This window comes from Anolis carolinensis, chromosome 1, assembly GCF_035594765.1.
Source record: "Anolis carolinensis isolate JA03-04 chromosome 1, rAnoCar3.1.pri, whole genome shotgun sequence".
NCBI lineage: Eukaryota > Metazoa > Chordata > Lepidosauria > Squamata > Dactyloidae > Anolis > Anolis carolinensis.
The window spans coordinates 65,020,546-65,042,152 of record NC_085841.1 but is presented as its reverse complement, the minus strand read 5'-3'; the positions used below and the strand labels follow the sequence as shown (position 1 = coordinate 65,042,152).

The 21,607-nt window shown below is 38.3% G+C and overlaps 1 protein-coding gene and 1 long non-coding RNA gene across 3 annotated transcripts in view; one reads left to right on the top strand and one right to left on the bottom strand.

The window, feature by feature from the left end:
- Positions 1–21,607, bottom strand: part of thbs2 (thrombospondin 2) — a 65,250-nt gene that overhangs the window by 36,985 nt on the left and 6,658 nt on the right. For both annotated transcript variants that reach the window (XM_008124599.3, XM_016999348.2), the window contains 9 exons: positions 16,034–16,118; positions 12,228–12,424; positions 9,787–9,930; positions 9,312–9,408; positions 5,817–5,987; positions 5,150–5,326; positions 3,322–3,495; positions 2,062–2,189; positions 1,768–1,920 (listed from right to left, as the gene is read on the bottom strand). In XM_008124599.3, coding sequence (XP_008122806.1) covers positions 1,768–1,920; positions 2,062–2,189; positions 3,322–3,495; positions 5,150–5,326; positions 5,817–5,987; positions 9,312–9,408; positions 9,787–9,930; positions 12,228–12,424; positions 16,034–16,118 — 1,326 coding nt within the window. The remainder of the gene's footprint in view (positions 1–1,767; positions 1,921–2,061; positions 2,190–3,321; positions 3,496–5,149; positions 5,327–5,816; positions 5,988–9,311; positions 9,409–9,786; positions 9,931–12,227; positions 12,425–16,033; positions 16,119–21,607) is intronic.
- On the top strand, positions 3,453–21,512 carry LOC103282075 (uncharacterized). The gene is made up of 4 exons (XR_010004556.1): positions 3,453–3,551; positions 12,131–12,182; positions 14,014–14,132; positions 20,944–21,512. It is a non-coding gene; the product is annotated as an uncharacterized LOC103282075 (long non-coding RNA).

The following is a 21,607-nucleotide window of genomic DNA, read 5'->3' as shown; positions in this document are numbered from 1 at the left end:
CTGAAAAATTATATGATCTGAAGGAGTGCCATGTAGAATATGGAATGAATTTGTTTTCTGCTGCTCCAGAAGCTAGAACATAAATCAGTGGATTCAAATGTCAATAACAGAAATTCCACCTAAACATTAGGAAGAACTTCTTCAATGTTAAGGACTGTTTGACACTAGAATAGACCATCTCAGGCTGGATCTATACTGCAATACAATCCAGTTTCTGATTCCAGATTATCTGTTTTGAACTGGATTATATTACACTATAGACTCATATAATCCAGTTCAAAGCAGATAATCTGGAATTGGAAACTGGATTATATGGCAGTGTAGATCCAGCTTCAGAGGAGAGCAGACTATCCTTTTTTGGACACATTTAAACAGAGGTTAGGTGGCAATATCTCGAGAGTATTTTAGTTGAATATTCCTCCATGGCTCTTGAGGGTTGGGCTAAATGGCCCTTGCTGTCCCTTCCAACTGTATCTTTCTATAATTTTAGTAAGGAGAAGACAGCTTTTTGATCTCATGAATCTTATTTTCTCAATTTAAAAATACATTTTGACCTGCATGAAATTGTATAAGTATGAATAGTCAGGCATTCAGTCTTTTATTCAAACAGATAAAGCATATCTAAAGCATCTGGCTAATTAAGGGTTAGTTTCCCATAATATTGTTGAAATTTGGGCTTCCCTGTGCTCCCAGTAGTCAGATATTTAACAACCATTCTTTACAAAACTTGGCTGAAAACCAAAGGAATGTTTGCTTATTGAGTAAGTTATACACATTTGTCAATGGAGCCATTATGAATAAACTCTTATTTATTTATTTTAATGACCTTAAGTAGAATTACTGCACGTTACTTCACAAATTTCCCCCTTGTATCTGCAGACTTCTGGATGTCATTAACTAACAAACGTTTTGTGGGGCAAAAACTTCTGATCCCACCCATTTCCTCTGCAGCAATTTCAGATGTAGCACCCAACCAGCCTTTGTTTAGCCTTTGTTTTAGAAATAGAAAGACAACCTAATGGGCTGTGGTTTTCATTCAATGAGTTCTGACTAATACTTCTATATTGCTATTGTTTGACTGATAATTTTGCAAAAGTAATTTAATGCTAATGGATGTTTTGCATTTAAACTCTGTGAACTGTGTCAACTAGAAATGAAAAACTATGAACCCAGTCACCCGTTTCCATTATGTTAATGTTGTAGTTCTTGACTGCATAGCATTCCAGATATGCCAGTATCTAAGATAAAAGACAATGTGGTAGCTTCCTATTCTGCATGTTGAAGCTAAGTGAACTGACAATTTAATCTTATTTCAATAAAAGTTAAGGCATAGCCTCCTTCACTTCACCTGATATTGGTGAACTAGCTTGAGGACTGCATTGGAGAATACTGCAGTTTCACCCTTTACACACATTACTCACTTTCAACCCCATCACATGTCCACATTCACCTACATCTGATGCCAAAGTCAGCTGTTTAAATCTACCCAATATTATGGTTGTCTCTGTCCATGATTATTTTAATGTGGCCCCAATCCATTTCAAATGCTTACATTTATTTTGCTTTTGCTTAAACAAATGACTAAACCTAACTTCTAAGCATTGGTGTGGAATGATGCCTCCTATTTTAAACATGGCACTTGATATCTTCATGACTTTATAAAACAATGAGTCTTCATCACATCTTCTTTGTGTCACATTTTTATACCAGATGTATCGTATTTTCCATTCTGCTATAGGCCACTGGCCTTGTTTCAACAGTACTTACTTGTTTTTCCGCTCTGGCAGCCTCCAGGCCTACCCCATATGGCTGAGTTCCTTTGTAGCGTGGAGGGCACGGCAAGCAATGGAATCCTGGATTTGTGTTTACACAACGGTGGTTCTGATTTAACTTAAAGCAAACATCTGGCACTACCGCACACTGCCAGGGGAAAGAAAAAACAAAAATAAATATAGCTGAAGATAGACAGACTTGGTTATCTCACTAGGGAAGACAAAAAATCTAATGTTTTAATGGGTGGGGCCAAAACAACATTTCCATGCAAACCGGAACCACATCTACCTCATTGAGGTCCTCGCAAAACGTTCCATTTCCAAGATATCCAGCAGGACATGCACCGCAAGACCAAGAACCATCAGGGTAGCTGTTGCAGTCTGCTCCTGGGAAGCAAGGATTTGACAAGCATCCATCTGCCAAAACAGGGTGAAAACTCATTAGATATCCAGTAAATCTTCTTTACTGGGTAATATGAAGGGGCAAGAAACAATCCTTGTTTACACCATTCACATATTAAAAGTGTTTTATTAATTTAGTCTTTTTAGACACAGCACAGTTGTAATAATTTGCTTTATAAACCATTGTGTTTCATGGTTGAGGAAAACATGCACCCATGTTTAAAAAATGCCTATTTTTTCTGAAATATCTATTCACCATTTTATTTCCCCAAAATAGACCCAAATTGCTTTTAGAGGTAATTTCTTGTAGTTAATAAGAATTAGTGAACATAAAGTGCCCACCTTATGCCTAAAAACATAGCAAAAATGTCCCCCGGGCCTCCAGGGGAAACCTGAGGAATTTAAGGGAGAAATTTTGGGCTTTTTTCTGTGGGTATAGCAGGGAGGGTACTGCCCTCCAAGGTCTACTAAAGGGGGAACGTATCCATGGTTCCCTGCTCTATTTCATATAAAATATGAAAAGGTGAACCCAGTACAAAGCAGAGATGGAAAAAATATTCAAATGCCAGGTTTGGTGGGCGGGGGGAGGTATAAAAAAGAAATGTATTGAGTTTCAGGGAATCCTAGTGAGGAAAATCCTGGACAAACCCCGGGCCCTCACAAGAAACATCAGCATAACTGCACCATTTTCCTCACTCCCATCTTTAGCAATTCATTGTTTTCCTGCAAACCCCCTCACAAGTCAGGTAAGGCATGGGACAGCTAAAGATAGACAGCTATGTTCTGTAAACCATAAATATGACTATAACATCATCCTCCAGGGTCCCTGAAGAGGTCCCACAGGTTGCCTTCATCATCATGCACCTAGCTACCAGAGTATACATCTATTATCCCATGGGAATGAAAATAACTAATATACCTAGTACAAAGGCACAGCAACAAGAATTAAATACATAATAAAATTGAACTGAGTCTTATTTGGGAAAATCATGTGCTTTATCACTGTGCTGTGGGTCCTCCAAAATCTTAAGATGCATTTGCAGGCAGACTTGGTGTACCACATCTGCATGTGTGAAATATAATAACTTGTGTATACTGTACTGTTTTAGATGAAAGATAATAACTACCCATTGCACTCCAAACTTACCTATTGGGCAATCCTGTTTATTGCACATATCTCGCTGTATAACATCTCCCACACAGGGCTTTCCTCCATACTGAGGTTCTGGGCTATTACAGAGACGAGATCTCTCATGAATACCTCCTCCACAGGTAACTGTACAAGCAGACCAGGGAGACCAAGGGCTCCATCGACCATTAACTGGAATAATCCAGACAACAGGAGAAATTAACATTAATAATAAACACAATTAAAAGGTAAGTTTAATGTCTACATATGTTGATGTCATTTGATCAGTTGTTTTATTAATTCAATGAATGTAAATCCTTTCAGGGAGGGGAACTTTCTGCCCTGTTTAAAAGAAGTAGTAGTTAGACCACTGCTGTAAATGTTCTCCCTGAATTTCCTGGACTTATGACAGATCAGTGTCTAATCTTCCTTTTTTGAGCAAGGTAATTGAGAAGGCATTTGCCTTCCAACTCCAGGTAGTCTCAGATGATACACATTTTCTTGAACCATTTCAAATGTTGATGGCATCCAAATCTATTTCTCCATGCCTACAAAAATGCCTCAGCTAAGTATAATGTCTCTCCTCCAAATGAATGCCTGGAAGAGGTAATGGGCTGGATGAAGAAAAACAAATTGAAACTGAATCCAAAAAAGACATAGGTGCTTGCCATTAAGATTCCTAAATTGGAATTGAGCATATGTCAACCAGTTCTGAATGAGGAACACTCTCCCTGAAAAGACTGTGTTCATAGCTTCGACACACTCCTGGGTCCATCTCTCTAAACGTTAGTCTAGATAGAGGCCAAGATCAAGAGACCTTATTATCAGTTTTGGTTGATATGTCAGCTGTGGGGCCCTTTCTAGAACTGGAAGACCTAAATATGGCAGTGCACATGCTAGTAACCTCAAGGTTGGATTTCTGCAATGCATTGTACATTGAGCTACTCCTGTAACAAATTCAAAAACTCCACCCAATGCAATTAGGTTCTCTGAGGGATGCTTACTTCAGCCAGCCAAGCCCAACCGGCAACTGTCACCCAGAGGACCTTTTCATCAGCTATCTATAGACTATGAAATGGCATATCAGAAGAATGTTGACAACTAAATGAGCTGTCAAAATTTAAGACACAATTACCCATCTCTTTTGGAAAGCCTGCCTAATCAATTTGAAACTATGAACTTTAACTTTACATGTACAGTGTTCCCTCACTATTTTGTGGTTCACTTTTCACGGATTCGCTGTTTTGCGTTTTTTCAATACACTCTAAAAGACTATTATAAATAATAAAAAATTACAATTTACAGCCTAATGAAGGGAGGAAGGAGAAGCCAAAGGGAAAGAAAAGGAGCCCAAGCGGCAACGGGAGGAGGAGGCGATTTATGAATACACGATTGGTTGATAAAGACTTAAAATAGTGTATAACTACTAAAATAATGTATAAATAGTAAAATAAATATAGCGTCCCTACTTCACGGATTTTCAATTATTGCGGGTGGTCCTGGAACCTAACCACAGCGATAAGTGAGGGAACACTGTATTAGTATTTGTGTTTTAATGTTTGTTCTATGTATTTTAATATATTATTTTAATAGTATTGTGTTTAATCTGTGTGCTTTAACTACATTGGACCCAGCCTTGGATTGAGAGCAGAGGTGGCTAACAAATAAACTTTACTATTCTTGTTATTTTTGCTGCTGTTCTTGTTAATGGTCTCAAAGAGTCTGAAAACTCTCCATCACTCAAAACACTTGCTTCATTGGCAAGGACAACTCTTTTACCTTGGCAAAGGATAATTTCCCAACTGTTTCCTTACTCTAAAATAAAGGTTTAAACTAGCAAACCTACCTGGACATGGTGGTCCTTCACATTCTTTGGTTTCACGCCCACTTCCTTTGCAGCCTTTCCCACCCATCTGTGGGATAGGGGAGTTGCAGAGACGTATGCGAGTTATGTTGCCTACTCCACAGGTCACAGAACAGGAAGACCAAGGAGACCAGTGGCTCCAGCCCCCATCTTGACGTACTGGTCAAAGGAAGAAGAATCATAATTCAATTGTTTATCTTTACAGCCACAATAGCTCCAACACAAATTCCCTTTGCTGTCTAACAATGTAGCTAGAACTAATTCAATGTGAATTACAAATGTGTATAACAGGTTTCCCTCCCTGCCCTTCAGTCCATACAAACATATAGCCATGTCATTTTATGGCAAGGTGCTCATATGTCTATTTTTCACAAAGATTTGAAGTTAGATCAATAGAACTGAGATACGTCAAAACAAAAACTCCTGCAGATCCTGTAGAGCAGTATCTTCAGTATATGTCAATTATCTCCTACCTATTTTCACAGCAGAAAATCTTAGAGAACCTCAGAGAGGTTTACAACTTATTTCACTATCTTGTGAACCAATGAACCCAATAAAATACAAATATGTTCTTTTTCACATAGCACTAATTCCACAGTATATGTTTTGCTTGGGAATTAAATGAAAGCTGAGAGCTAATAGCACTTACTACGATTGTCACATTTGCCAAGAGAACACGTCCTGGTTTGAATGGAGGGGCCTCGACAAGTGTTACTGGTAACATCACATGACCTCCCCCGCTGTTGGGTTCCAGATCCACATGTGACAGAGCATTCTGTCCACTCAGACCAAGGGGACCAGCCTTCTTCACTGTCATCAGCTGTGAATCAGAAGGAGCATTGAAATACACCGTTATGTTAAATATTCACAAGTAAAAGTCCCAAAATATCATACGCAGAAGACTCAAGCACTGCAATCTGAAGGACTACTAGTTCTCCTAACTTTGGGCTAATAGCAGAAAAAAATACTGGGTGGAACACAATCATATATTGCTATTAATTCTTAATTCTTCTAGTAATGTCCAACACGTGGGTCATTCAGTGCCCCAAATTTTGCATTCTAAGCTTTTTTTTATCTGCAAGACTTGATCAGGATGATCAGGGCTCTTGGAGGTCACTCTTTCACAGGGTCACCATAAGCTGAAGTTGACCTGATGGCAGTTAACAACTCCTATGTCAAAATTTGATTTTAAGTCTTAAAAAGTATCCCATGTCTAAAAAAAAAACAATTGCTTCCTAAGTTTTCCCCATCTGTTGATGCTTTTTTTTTCAGTTGCAGTGTTGATGTTCACGTGAAGTGAAATTAACAACCCCAATACTTTGAAAGCATATAGAAAGTCCTTTTTTGAGAACTGTAGCATTTTGCAATATGTTTTTTGAGTAATCCACCCAGAACATGTATACCTTTCTTTTATTTCTGCTCTATCATACCTTCTTCTAATCTCTCACTGGTATAAGAAATTTATGCAAGTGAGAAGCCACAAAAGGATTAACAAAGTGATGAGAGTACTAGTAATTGAAAGCCAATCAAATCTCTGACTTAGGAAGTCTAGCAAGTACCAGTCTTCTAGATACTGCAAGAAGCGTGTGAAATTATACTTCCCTTTTCTGTATAAGTAGGCAGACAGGGCTGGCAAGTCCTTATATAGTTGGACCAAGGACATGGCTCATATAACCTTTCATTTTTTACATTCATGGAATTGGCTTACAAAGGGAAAGTCTACTGTCAGAATTCCTGCTAATGATCTGGAGATGGTTCAATCGATCAACAACCCCAAACTGGGAGGGAAAGGTTGACTAGAATCCAATACCCACTGAAAGAAGGCTTCCCATTCTATACAGGGAGTCCCCAAGTTATGAACAAGGTAGGTTCCGTAGGTTTGTTCTTAAGTTGAATTTGTTTGTAAGTTAGAACAGGTACATTTGTTAAGTATAATTCCAGCCAAAAATACACATATATTAGCTTTGGATAGAATAGGGAAGAGTTCACAACCCTATGGCGTTTGTTCTGCTGTCTGTGGTCCTGTTCAGAAGATTTCACCTCACTTTCTGTCCCTGTGATAACTGCATTTTGAAAAAGATTTGGCTCATTGTGGAAAAAAGGATTGGTGATAAAACTTATGTATTTATTTATTTTTATTTCCAATATTTCTACCCCGCCCTTCTCCCCGAGGGGACTCTGGGCGGCTTAACTTCATCTCCAACTTCAGTGGAGATGCCTTTTTCCCATGATAAATCTTCCAGGAGTGAATTTCCCTTTTGAGGGGTAGATTTCTCTCACCCCCATTCTTAGCTATGAGTAAGAAGTCAGATGCTTGTAACTTGAAGACTGCCTGTATATCCTATAGAATGAATTGTCAGCCAAGGTTTATAATTTTTTTAACTCAGTGGGAAATGGCAAGACTTGTGTTATTTGATTTTGCTTCGTAAATTTCAAAAATGCATACTGAAAGCATGAAAAACTTTTAAAAGGTACATTAAAGCCCCCAAAAAATCTTGAGTGCTTAGTTTCATTAGATAATGATACCAGTAGCCTGAAATTGCTAAGGGACCATCATATTTCTTTTGATAATATAATTGATGTGTTTGCCAATATGAAAGCAATGAAAATATCACTCAAGTAGGTTGCATGATTATGTATTACATACTAGTGGTGTGCGTTTGTATGGAATAGCTATTTGTTTTGTTTTGTTCCATTTGTTTTGTCTCATTTTCGTATTTGTCCCCATTTCCGAAAATGGGGTGCCTATACGAATAGTTTTTCATCTCACTAATGAAAAAATGAAAATGTTTGGGCCATTGGCAGCAATAGGAGGGCTTCTGAGGCTCGACTCCCGCTCGGTTTTAGGGCTAGAGGGGTGAAATTCACCACATACAGAGGGCATATGACCCCTTTTAGCCCACCAACTTTTAAAACATTTGGGTCTTCCCCCAATTTTTAGTTATTTTATTTATAAGTAAAATCCCCTTTAAAAGTATTTCCATCCCTTCTTCTCCCACCGGGTCTGCCATGACAGCTGAAATATGGGCCATGGCTCTGAGGAAGCACTTCCTCCTCCTGCATCTTCGCCAGGGCCGCTGGACTTCGCGGGAGCCTAACGCCACCGTGGGAAGAACTGGAGGCTTCCCATCCACTCTGCCTGCCTGTGGCACAGGCTGGAGAGCAAGCCAGCTGCAACCAGTTGCAATGAATCACTCTGACCAGGAGGTCATGAGTTCGAGGCCCGCTCGGAGCCTATGTTTGTCTTGTCTTTGTTCTATGTTAAAAGGCATTGAATGTTTGCCTATATGTGTAATGTGATCCGCCCTGAGTCCCCTTCGGGGTGAGAAGGGCGGAATATAAATGCTGTAAATAAATAAATAAAATAATATTAATAATTATTATTATTATTATTAACACCCATTGGCACACATTAGCTGTAATGGGATAGCAGCCCTCTGTCAGACCCTGCTTAGGGTCCCAGAGTAACTATTGTTATTAATATTAATATTATTATTAACACCCATTGGCACACATCTGCTGTAATGGGAAAGCAGCCCTCTATCATATCCTGCTTAGGGTCCCAGAGTAACTATTGTTATTAATATTAATATTAGCTCCCTTTGGCACACATCAGCTGTAATGGGAAAGCAGCTCTCTGTCCGTACCTGCTTAGAGTACCTATTGTTAAATGGCCCGAAAATGAAAGCAAGCATGGTGCCTGTGCAGCTTTCTCTTTCATTTCGCCATTTGTTTCATATGAAAATGGTGTCTTTCATTTTGTGCATCCGGATGGATGATACAAAACAAATACATGAATTAAATGGCTGAAACAAATACTGCACACAACTCTATTACATAATATATTAATTAAAATAATAAAGCATTCCATCTGAACTATGCGACTATTTTATAATTTCTGTTGTACAATTACATATCATCTTTATAGATAGTCTGACAATTTTGTTTTCCTGGCATTAAAAGATCTTTTGATATTCTCTTACATTAAACATAATTAAATATTGCATACTATACTACCTGGTTCATTAATTAATATATCAGTATTCCATATAGTCTAATATGGCTTGTTGTATTCCAAAAGCATGTGGGTTATTATACTAACACAACCTCCAAGTTCTACTTAGCCTTTGTAGATTATACTTACAGTGGGAGCAGACAGGACAACATTCGCCATCAATGAAAGCTGGGCTGACACAGTGCACCGGGGGGCATGTGATTTTATTGCATACTGTTTTAGAGTTCTACAGGCAAAAAAAGCAGAAATACAACCATTATTCAAAGAATGGGTGAACCAAGTGTCCTACCATTTGACATAAAAATCCTAAATGAAACCTTTATGCAATGCACCTGAAGCAGACAAGCACAAAATGTTACTTCCTTGTTAAAACACTTGGAATATTCATCTAATGGATTAGAAAATGCCTATTGCAAAGATTGTGTTTCATTTATCTAAGCGTATCTTTGAGGGGGGAAAGAAACACCACTGTAGAGCAAAGCAGAGCTAGAATGTAATGGGCTACAAAAAATATCTAATTACATTTCTTCTGTCTATTTGTCTGTCTGTGGGGCTGAGGAAATGGCATGTCATATAAAAATATAGACATATATTGAAGTCTCACCTGACAGTGACATTTTGTACAGCTGTCCACCACCCAGTGTGAATTGTTTACAAATTCACGACCATCTTGCCAACATGCTGATTGGTTCTTCAGTGTCTTGTTTGGGCCAAGCAATTCTGACACAATTTTTTCATTCACTTCAGACTGTACAATAAAATTAAGAGATCAGCACACATTCGTTATTTTAACTGATATTACAAAATGAAAGCACACATTTTAGCATTTTTAAAAACCCTGAATACAGCCTTTGTGCAATGCATCAGAAGCAGACAAGCATGAAATTTTACGTCCTCTAAATTTAGATTGTTAAAACATTTGGAAAAGTAATTTTTTACCCAATGAGTATTTAGCCAAAATGGAAGCAAAGAATTCAGCGACTGCACTATTCCTCTGGGTGCAAACTTGTCAGCTGATGCACGTGGTGCTTGCCAAATTTACACAGATTCCAATACATTCTCCTGAAAATCATTTCTGCCAGAAGAACTTGTCTCCCTTAATATGGAAGATGATTTCATTCTTGAAAAGAACATCAGATGACTTCAGATCCAATTTAAATGTGTGAACTTCATTTGTAGCACAGAATGTGGCACAATGAAGACAGAAACAGGCAAATATGAGAAAGTAGGTTCATTTCTGTGTGATTTTTACCAATGGAGGGACATACACATGTATAAAGTCTACCTGTAGGGGTTGTCCTCCTTTGGACTAAGCTCCCATACTTCCAAACAGATAAATAGGTACCATGGCATTATTTCTTACAAGGAAATAAAGAAATAAGAAGAGCCCAGATAGAGGCCTATTCTCTTCACATAGTGATTAACCACTTTCCCCATGAGAAGCCCACCACCACAAAAATGCCATATACAAGCTGTATACAACAGATAAATATTTTCAGAACCAGCCATTGAAGACCTGTGTAGACATTATTGTTTTCCAGGACAGTTAGAAATCAATCTATTCTATGTATAGGTAAAGGTAAAGGCTTTTCCTTGACATTAAGTCTAGTCGTGTCCAATGCTGGTGCTTATCTCCCTTTCTAAGCCAAAGAGCTGGCATTATCCGTAAATGCCTCCTAGGTCATGTGGCCAGCATGACTGCATGGAGTGCCATTACCTTCCCGCCTAAGTGGTACCTTTTGACCTACTCACATTTGCATGTTTTTGAACTGCTAGGTTGGCAGAAGCTGGGGTAACAATGGGAGCTCACCACGTTCCATGGATTCAAACTGCTGACCTTTTGGTCAGCAAGTTCAGCTGCTCAGCAGTTTAACCCGCTGCACCACTGAGAGCTCATGCTATATATGGTTGCTGATTATTTCTTTGTTTGCTGAGAAGACATCGTCCACAAAAGCTGTGCCCTAATGACTCAGAATGTCAAATACAGCTGCTGACACATTTGCTGTCCTACAATTAACATTATGAACTAATGAGGTCCTCTTTTTTCACAGCTGTACAGACTTCATGACAACTCTCAAATATCTCAGTAACTTATCCATACTATGTGTTGTCGAAAGCTTTCATGGCCGGGATCACAGGGTTGTTGTATGTCTTTCGGGCTGTGTGACCATGTTCCAGAAGTCTTCTCTCCTGACGTTTCACCCACATATATGGCAGTTATCCTCAGAGGTTGTGACATATGGATAAACTAGGTAACGAAAGGAAAGAATATATATCTGTGGAGAGTCCAGGATGTGGCAAGAGTCCTTTGTCACTGGGAAGCCAGCATTAATGTTTCAGTTAATCACCCTAATTAGCATTGGAAAGGTTTTGCCCTTAAAAAGGTTTTTATCCATACCTCACAACCTCTGAGGATGCCTGTCATAGATGTGGGTGAAATGTCAGGAGAGAAGACTTCTGGAACATGGTCACACAGCCTGAAAGACATACAACAACCCTATCCATACTATTCTGAATTTGTCTACATTTGGGCCAGTGGATGAATGCCCTTCTTATTTTTGACCCCTTTTCATTCTTTTTTCCAGAGGCTACAACCTCAGTAGCTCCACATTCATAAGGTCTTGTGAGGTTGTAAGTCAGAAGCATCACTTTGAATTGTGCCAGGAAATGGATCATCAATAACTAGAGCTATTGTAACAAGGGAGTTGTAGCCAGTTGTACATAGTAAGCTGGCTGCATTTCTTTAGGCTAGACATGGGCAAACCTTGTTCCTTCAGGAGTGTTGGACTTTAACTCCCAGAAATCCCAGCCAGTTTACCGGCTGTTAGGAATTATGGGAGTTGAAGATCAAAATATCTGGAGGGCTAAAGTTAGTCCATGCCTGCTTTAGACCAGAAAGGCAGCTACAACTACGCATGTTTCAATGATCCAATGAATTGTAATTACAGCACGGGTCATCATTACCAGATCTGATAGTTCAACAACACATGCCAACCAAAGGTGAGTAACAAAATATCTAAAACTGAACTGACTGGTCACACCTACCACTTTTTCTAACTTTTCAGTTAAGCCATTGACAACAATGCGCAACCCAGTGAGTTCAGTAAACATAGACCCAAGCTCTTCACAAGAGCGATCACAGAATTCTGGCTTCTTCTCAGTATTGTCCCCAATGTATTCTGTCATGACCGAAGGGGTGAGATGAAGGATTTCTGTGCTCTCATTGATGGTGTTCACTTCAGCTGGCAGGAAGAAAGCAAAGAAAGACCATGACTTATATACAACAGCTTTCCACTGATTATAATGTTTGGCTCAAATTATACATTGCTGCTATAGGGGGAATGCAATTGTATCATGCCAAATTATACACATGAGAAAAACAGAAGGTTTGGATGTTAAGACCTGCCCAATTACAGCTCTTTCACAGTTTATATCCCAGCTGTGAAAGAGCCAAATTTGCAAGCTTGGGAGCAATGAAATAGAAAAGTCCTTTAGGGACATACTATCAAGCATATGTAATGCTAGACACAATCCACTTAAAATACATCAAATGTTCCATAAATATTCTGAAGGGGGGATAATACATTCTGAAATCTTGTCAACATTCTGTTCCCTGAAAACTACAGATAAAATGCAATGCAATGCTGATAAAGCAAATATTTTGCTTGATAAGCTACTGAGGGAAGCTACAATAATTCTGGCAGGAATGCATAAACAAATTCATTAATGAAATTGTTATCACCCTTTTCAAGGATTTCAACGGGATCAGCCCAAACAATATATCCCACCAGTTGTTTGCAAAGACGATGGCCTTGAATTCTATAAATTATTGGAAAGATACTTCATTGTTGTTACAGACTTCCAAAGCAAAAAGAAGGGACTTTTTGGACATTTCAGCAGTTATTGAAGAAGCACATTATTTCTGGCACATGTATGGATTATGTTAAAAAGAAGTGAAAATGGATACCCATTTGGAATGAGAGAAATAGAGGGCTACCAGAGTTGCTTTCAAAAGAGCAATACAGGACACAGAAGATGCCAGCCTTAGACTTGCCTGGTCATATGAGGCAGACCTGTGTAAGTCTGTTTCAAATCTCATAAGAGGCCTTCCTCTTATGAGATTTCCAGGTTCTTATGAAACCTCAAATCATATGGGGACCCAAAAATACAAATTTTGCAATGACAGGCCAGCCATCACAGGATCACAATTTCACTTTGTTGATTGAGCCAGCCAGTTGGTGGAAAGATGAGAGGTGGGCATCATGCTGGCTGTAATCCCAACAGACAAAAAGCCCTGCATTGGTCCTTCCCAAACATATGCCAAAACAACATAGACAGAAACATCAAAACAAGACTATAAACTAAAGTACCCTACATTATAGAATCATAGAATAATAGAGTTGGAAGAGACCACATGGGCCATCTAGTCCAACCCCCTGCCATGCAGTAAATTATGCTATGGTGTTTCTTGGCATAAACTAGAAAGCTGTTTGATAAAAGTGTATTTAACATTTCACTTTCAACAGTATTGCTTTGAGTACTCATTTCCCTGTTTGCATTTAACATAAAAATGTTATCCTATCCTATCCGATTTGTCGTTGATCCATCCCTTTGAGCTTCACACAAATCTACCATTTACCAAAATATATTATCCTGTGCTTTTCTTTTCCATTTCTGGCTAAATAGCTTAACCATTGGTTTATCCCATCAAATAAGAAGTCTACCCAAGGGCTGCTTGTGGTCTCTTGGTAGTCAGTTTGTTAGTCGACATGTCCGTCGGTTGTCTTTTGTTCATGCTATATGCCCTGTCAATCTTCCTTTTGCCTCATAGATTTCATGTATCCCGGTTCTTTGATGCAGCTCCTATTGTCATGCCACTCATTCTTTCCATTGCTCCCTGAGTCACCACCAGTTTTTCCTCCTCTAACTGTGCTGTTGCCCGTGTTTCAGGTGTGTATAACATTGCCGGTAAAACAGTAGTGTTGAAGGTATCTGCTCTGGCCCTCATTGGCAGCTGACCATCTGTTAGCACTGTCCAGTTTCTATTAAAACCATCTAAGCAGCCTTGTGTCTTCTTGCCCATTCACCATTTTCCAAATTATTCGACTGTACTTGTGATAAAATTATAACTTAGCAGCAAAATCAAATTACCCAAGAAGGCCAAAGATTTTTTACCCTTGCTCTAGCGATAAAGCTTGTTTGCACATTGTATTGCCACTTCCAGTGACACTGTGGGAACGGCAATAGAGGGGCATCACAATTTTACTCTCAGACACATTGATTTTAATCAGAAGTAATCCAATAATAATAATAATAATAATAATAATAATAATAATAATAATAATAATAATACCTTTATTTTTATACCCCGCCCCATCTCCCCGAAGGGACTCGGGGCGGCTTACATGGGGCCTGGCCCGATAAAACAAACAAATAACAGTAACAAAGCAATAAAACAATTATCCCAGTAAAAAACATCAACATCAATAAAAACAATCAAAACAAGGCTGCCAAAAGATTTACCAGCTTTTGTGAACATAGTTAAAGGAGCACAAAATTGGGCATTAGATCCACAGCCTAGAAATATGGTTATGAGCAGAATTTCTTTGGAAGGGGAATGACAATTAGGGCTAATTAGGCTAATTAATCTCACAACTGTAACAATGATTAAGTTAACCACTTTCTAAAGTCTGTAATAAATTGTTTCCAGCACTGAGAAATTTGAATAACTTGGCTGTCTCAGCATCTAGACCAGAAGCTCTAGAAATACAGCAAAGCACAATAGAGGCATTGATTATGAGTTGCCACTTGTTTCAGGATTATCTTCAGCAAGTGAAAGGAGGTATTCCCGTCATATACATAAATGCAGTAACTTAGTTAGGTTACCTCATGTGACATTTTTGAGCTATTTGAAGTCAGATGTTGATGTCCTGAGTCATCACATGATATGGCTAGGCAGCAGATACAAAAACAAACACTCTGGCAAGACTGATCATGTGCAGAGTCATCCATAAATTTCATTCTTTAAAGAATGAAAAAAGCCTATCCAAAAGTCCAATGAGTTCAGCTGGAATTTTAGAAATTGAAACAGATCCAGCATTTGACCCCTCTTCTTCTAGTCTGGGAAATAAGGAGTTTTAAATAATCAGCTGGAAAATTGAGTACTCTATCAAATATTTAACTCAGGCCCTTCTATTTTTACAACATTTCTCCATTCAGCATTCTTATATAAGTGAAGAGTATTTCATAAATAAATCTATTTCCCCTTCTCTCAGAACTGAAAATCTTTCTTCAAAATATGCAGAAAGCAACACCTGGAATCTGAGTTGTGTATCTTTGGAGCCAAGAAAATATCAGTTTGATACTATTAGAAGCCTATGATAAATAATAGATTAATATTTAGTTTCAATGCCTTATTTTTCTCTTCTTGACGGCGTACATAATAAGATTGATGGTTTACATAATAAGATACAAAATGGCAAAGCAAGAACATGTCAAGTGTATTTCTTCCAATAGCTTTGTGACACCAACCAATATAGCAAAAAGTCATTTACACCAACCTATAAATATATCACATAAGCAAGAATTTCAACAAAAGTAATAGGAGAATCTCATTTTATCTGCACTATAAGTATCTTAAATAGGACATGACCAGAAGAAATTATCCAATTCTATTCACTAATAACCATACAAAAATTCTCATTCCACACAATTACAATTGACTAGGAATACTCCAGGGTTTAATTATTTACCCTCCTCTTCTGATTATTCACACTTCTTTCTATAATCTGCTAGACAGTAAAATACAAAACAAGTCATAAAAGAATAACAGTACACTATCTTCTTCTTACCTGATTGGCTCTTCTGGCATCCTTTGTTACGTAACACATCCTCTACTGAAGTTCCAAAAATCAGATGAATATTTTGTATGAGACCCTACACACAAGACAGGAAAGTATTTCATATTATTATGAGGATAAGATAAGAGGGTAATACCATCTTGTAGCCTTATCCTTACTTCCATTTTTCTACCTTAACACACAAAAATATTGAATTGTAAATTATCCCCATGGTTATACATGACCAAAGCAGGAATTTTTCAACAGGAGATAGAATATTCAAACACTCTAGAGTGCTAGCATATATACCAACCTTCATGATATTGGCACATAGGACGATTCCATATGAGAAACATAGTACTCAGTGGGAACAATATACCAAGAGACTTTGGTTGAAATCCTTAGATATCAATGAAATCACAGAGTGGTCTTGGGCCAGTTTCATAGCCTGCTCTACTTCAAAAATTACAGTGTAGATATGCTCAAGTAGGAGAGAATAAAATACATCACCTTGATTCCTTGAAAGATCTGAATAAGAAAGCAATTCATAATATAGGTAACTACAAGATTAATTTATTTTTACATCACATAACTATTATATTTTCCAAAGAAAAAGGTTCATAGATTGGTACCGGAAAGTCCAGGACAGATAACCCAAATAATTCCACACTATTATAGTCCTCAACATTCAATGGGCAAATGGAATGGCTACTTGGTAATTCTATCCAAGACTGTATGGTCTTTGCAGTCTGTTCCAGCACTATAATTCTACCATACATTTGCCTACTCAGAAGTGATTCCCATTGAACTAAGTGGGGTTCACTCTACACAAAGCTGGTATAATATTACAGCCCAATTTCCTTGTATCTGTAATTTTTATTTGTCATTAAAATTCATTTTCAGCAAAACAAAAACAGACCTAAAATAATATGAAACATATATTAGCCTGAGGAACTAGGAAAGTTAAAACCACTGAAGGAAGTTATCTATGAGAAATCATCACAAGCAGTGAAATTCTCTAATTCTTCTATGAAACAGTTGCAAATCTAATCCTGGCTGACTGGAGTAACTGTCATCCAGAGGACCTGAGGGTATGAAGCAGATGATACAGGAGGAGCTGATACCTATTGGTCTACTCACATTTGCATGTTTTCAAACTGCTAGGTTGACAAAAGGCGGGGGTAACAGTGGGAGCTCATGCTGCTCCCCAGACCTTTCAGTCAGCAAGTGCAGCAGCTCAGCGGTTTAACCTTCTGCGCTACTGGGGGCTCTTGGTGACTAGGAAGGGACAAATAAGAGATACTCGGAGTAGCCTCCCATAGTGCCAATGTAGGATTAGCTAATACCACAGAGGGGACTTTACATTCTATTTTAAGGCTAAAGTGATGAGGCACTGGAGTCATACCATGGTTTTCTTAGAATGCAGTCTTTCACACATCCTTAGCAACAGCCACATAGGACCTATTTTGAAGAAATATGCTGAAATATACACATCACCAATATGCAGCTTTTCATTTGGCTCCATCAAACAGGGAACCTTAGCAAGCAAGCAGAAATTGTGTAGCCTTTCCTTTCTTATGACAACCTCATATTTGAAAGCTATATTTGCAAAGAGGCACAACTGGTTACATGGAATTGATCCTCTCAAAGAGTTGTGGAGCTATGGCAGTGGCAAAGGGATTAAAATGTTTCACTGAAATTCTCTTTTCATCTCCAAATGTCTAGCATTGTAGTGACTTAAAACATCCACTAAGCATTTAGGCATACAATGCAGACACCCAAAGAGAGGAGTCAGACGAAATTACTATGGAAAAGCAAACATAATACCAGAGTCCCTCTACACAGGCACTAAAATCTGGCTTGAAGCTGGCTCAAGCTTAGAGGTTCTAGAAAACATTCTATTTCACCAATGTGATCTCCAACACAAATCCAGCAGGAAACAATGTGATAAAAAATACTCAAAAGAAATTCCAGATCAAGCTATAAAATCCATTGAAGCTCACCTGTTTTATAAACACTGCACAGGTGGAAACCAAATGCCAAGTGCAGAGCACTCAGACAGGGCTAACACAGCAGCAATCATGGTAAGAAACCCATATACACAGCTCAGAAGGTAAACTAGTTGTTGTTCTTGTTATGTTTATATCCCACTTTTTCTCTCCATACAGAGAATCAAAGTGGCTCATAACAAAAACACTGCAATACAACTTAAAATATATATACAAGTACAGTTGAATCTCACTTATCCAACTTTTGCTTATCCAACATTCTGGATTATCCAACGCATTTTTGTAGTCAATGTTTTCAATACATCATGATATTTTGGTGCTAAATTCGTAAATACAGTAATTTACTACATAGCATTACTGAATATTGAACTACTTTTTCTGTCAAATTTGTTGTATAACATGATGTTTTGGTGCTTAATTTGTAAAATCATAACCTAATTTGATGTTTAATAGGCTTTTTCTTAATCCCTCTTTATTATCCAACATATTCACTTATCCAACATTCTGCCGGTCCGTTTAAGTTGGATAAGTGAGACTCTACTGTATAAATATACAAATATACAGTACAGTATATTAAAACAGTATTGAACATCATTAAAGGCATATAAAATCACAGCAGCCCCTGATAATCTTAAAAACCTTCTTCTTTCAAAGCCTGCCTGAATAAAAAGGTTTTAAACTCCCACCTGAAGGATAGCAGGGAGGGGGCCATTCTGGCTTCCCTGGGTAGGGGGTTCCAGAGTCGAGGAGCAGCCACCGAGAAGGAAGGCCCACTCTCTCATTCCCACCAACTGTGCTTGAGATGGAAGTGGGACTCAGAGAATGGTCTCTCCTGAAGATCTCAGGGCCCTGACAGGTTCATACAACAAACACATCCTATCTGGAAAGCAATCTGCTGTGTTCCTATGGAGATGCTCAATTGTTGTATCTTGCCTTGCTGTGATCCAATCAGGGCTGTAGCCAAGGGGGGGGGGGGGTTAGGGGTTCAACCCCCCCCCCCCCAAAATTCAGGTTTTAAAAAAACCTGGTTTACTCATGAGTTTCAGCTGGTTGACCATATCCTCATGAGTGTCCACTGAAGTTTATCCATCTTGAGTGTCCACTGAACATTATCGATGGAGCCTGATTTCTAAATTATTTTGCATTATGGAACTACTCTTCATGATTCACTTTTAAAAGTTTCAACCCCCCCCCCCCCCCCCGAATTTTTTTCTGGCTATGGCCCTGGATCCGGTCAAGTGCTGAAAATCTGTTTTTTGCTGATGCAGCTCTCCAAGTGGGGATGGGGGAGGAACATGGATAACTTGAACTGCACTCAGTAGATCTTGCAGCAACTGTTACAGCTTCCAGACAGTTCATGGGGTGCTTGTGAAGATACTCCAAAGTGAACCAGATCTTTTACATTCGCGTCCTGACCTGGATTAATTGGCTGTGTAGAAGCCCGAGTTGCGAATGATTTTCAGTATCTAACTTTCTGCAATATTAGAGATTTGGGGACTCAAGGAACATTTCATAAAAAGAGCAAAAATATTACAAGTGGGATAATATAATCATTTTACTTTTTAAGTAATGGGTGAAATACTTGGGTACAGAATTGATCACATAGGCTAGCAAGGGGATATGTGAAACAAAACAGCTAGATAGCTCATACATGAACAAGACACTTGGCTCATACAGGACCATCTGTGTCTGCATGTGGAAGCCCCAATTTGCCACCCTCCCTTCCCCCCCCCCTCTTTCCAGTGAAAATATATAAGTACAGTAGAGTCTCACTTATCCAACCTTCGCTTATCCAACGTTCTGTATTATCTAACACAGTCTGCCTTTTAGTAGTCAATGTTTTTGTAGTCAATATTTTCAATACATTGCAATGTTTTGGTGCTAAATTTGTAAATACAGTAATTACTACATAACATTATTGTGTATTGAACTGCTTTTTCTGTCAATTGGTTGTAAAACATGTTTTGGTGCTTAATTTTTAAAATCATTGCATAATTTGATGTTTAATAAGCTTTTCTTTAATCCCTCCTTATTATCCAACATTTTCGCTTATCCAACGTTCTGCCGGCCCATTTATGTTGGATAAGCAAGACTCTACTCTAGGGGGCTCCTTTTTTCCTTGCTATTTTCCTGGTACATCGCAACATCTGCTCAATAGCCACTAATGAACCATGTAGCAAGCTTATAATCTTCACCAAAAGCATTCCATATATCCATCAGAATTCCAGGTATTTATTTAAACAATAGTTTTACTTAAGGAAATTCTTTAGGAATGATAGAAGAAACTACTCCAAGACTTATTTCAGACATTCAGAAGACAGAATTTGTTTCAAACCCATTTTGTTATTTAATTTGATTTGATTCAGTAATCCATATCACCATGTGTACCCCATGTCTGTAATTATAAATCAACAAGTAGATGTTTTGTTTGTCAAAATTGGTTGGCATTTTCAAATATATGTAAATTCTTCATGAATTACGAAGCCACCACATGTTTTTCACCAAAACCCATTCCACATGTTCCTGCCAAGTTGAAAACAAATACATTCAAGAATTAGCGTAAAGGTGTTCTCAGCTATTACAAACAACTCTGACAATGATTGAAGAACATTAACACATTTTTTTCTCAAAATCTTGATTTGGTAATTATTTGTTTCCCCTTAACACATGCTTTATTGTCTATATGACAACAGCAATGGCACACATTACAGATGTACAAGAAATAGAAAACTGTTTAGAATGATAAATAGTTTAAGGCTCATTTGCTCTGTATCCAGCCAGGGAAGCATAATAGGTGATGATGAATGTGGAGCATACAATGGAAGTGTCAGAAAGACATGCAATAGCTCATTTTGTGGTGACTTTGGATCATGCACTGGCAGAGACCAAATATCAACTGCTTCACCCTCCCAGGTCCCACAGACTCCACAAAGGATTAATGTAATGCTGCTGTTCCTAAGAGATAGAACTGGTCAGAATACTAGAGCATCCTGATGTACATTATTTCAACACCCTTGTCCCTAAACACTGGAAATGGTAAGTTCTCATATATCATAATCAATGAAATAATTAAAAGTTAGCACTGCCAATCACAAAACCACAGTCCTTCCTCCCCCCCCCCCTTTCACTTTCTATATGGAGCACTTGGGAAGAAATGAATCCGTTTTTGCACTAGATTGTTCTGCATCCGAATGAAGCTTTGATTGAGACATTTATCAAATCTCTCTTAATGAGAGTTATTCAGTCAGGATTCAGCTTATTCCCAAATATACTAATATTTGGCATATTTATATGGTGAACTTTTTTATTTATTTCTCTGACAGAAAAGGTAAAATCACCTGCAATACATCTAGAAGCCCCACTCAGACTCTGCTTTCTCTTTCCATAATCAATGGCGGTTGGTGGCTCCCACATCAGCTGAGCAGTAAATCTATCCCAGATTTTAGCACAAGTTTTAAGAGCATTCTCCAAGGTGCTGAAGAAATTTTGACCATACAGTTCAACACCCTTTGTTCCTTTGAAGTTCAGACTAATACCTAAGGTGGATTTAGTGCAAAACTAACACAAAAACCACCAG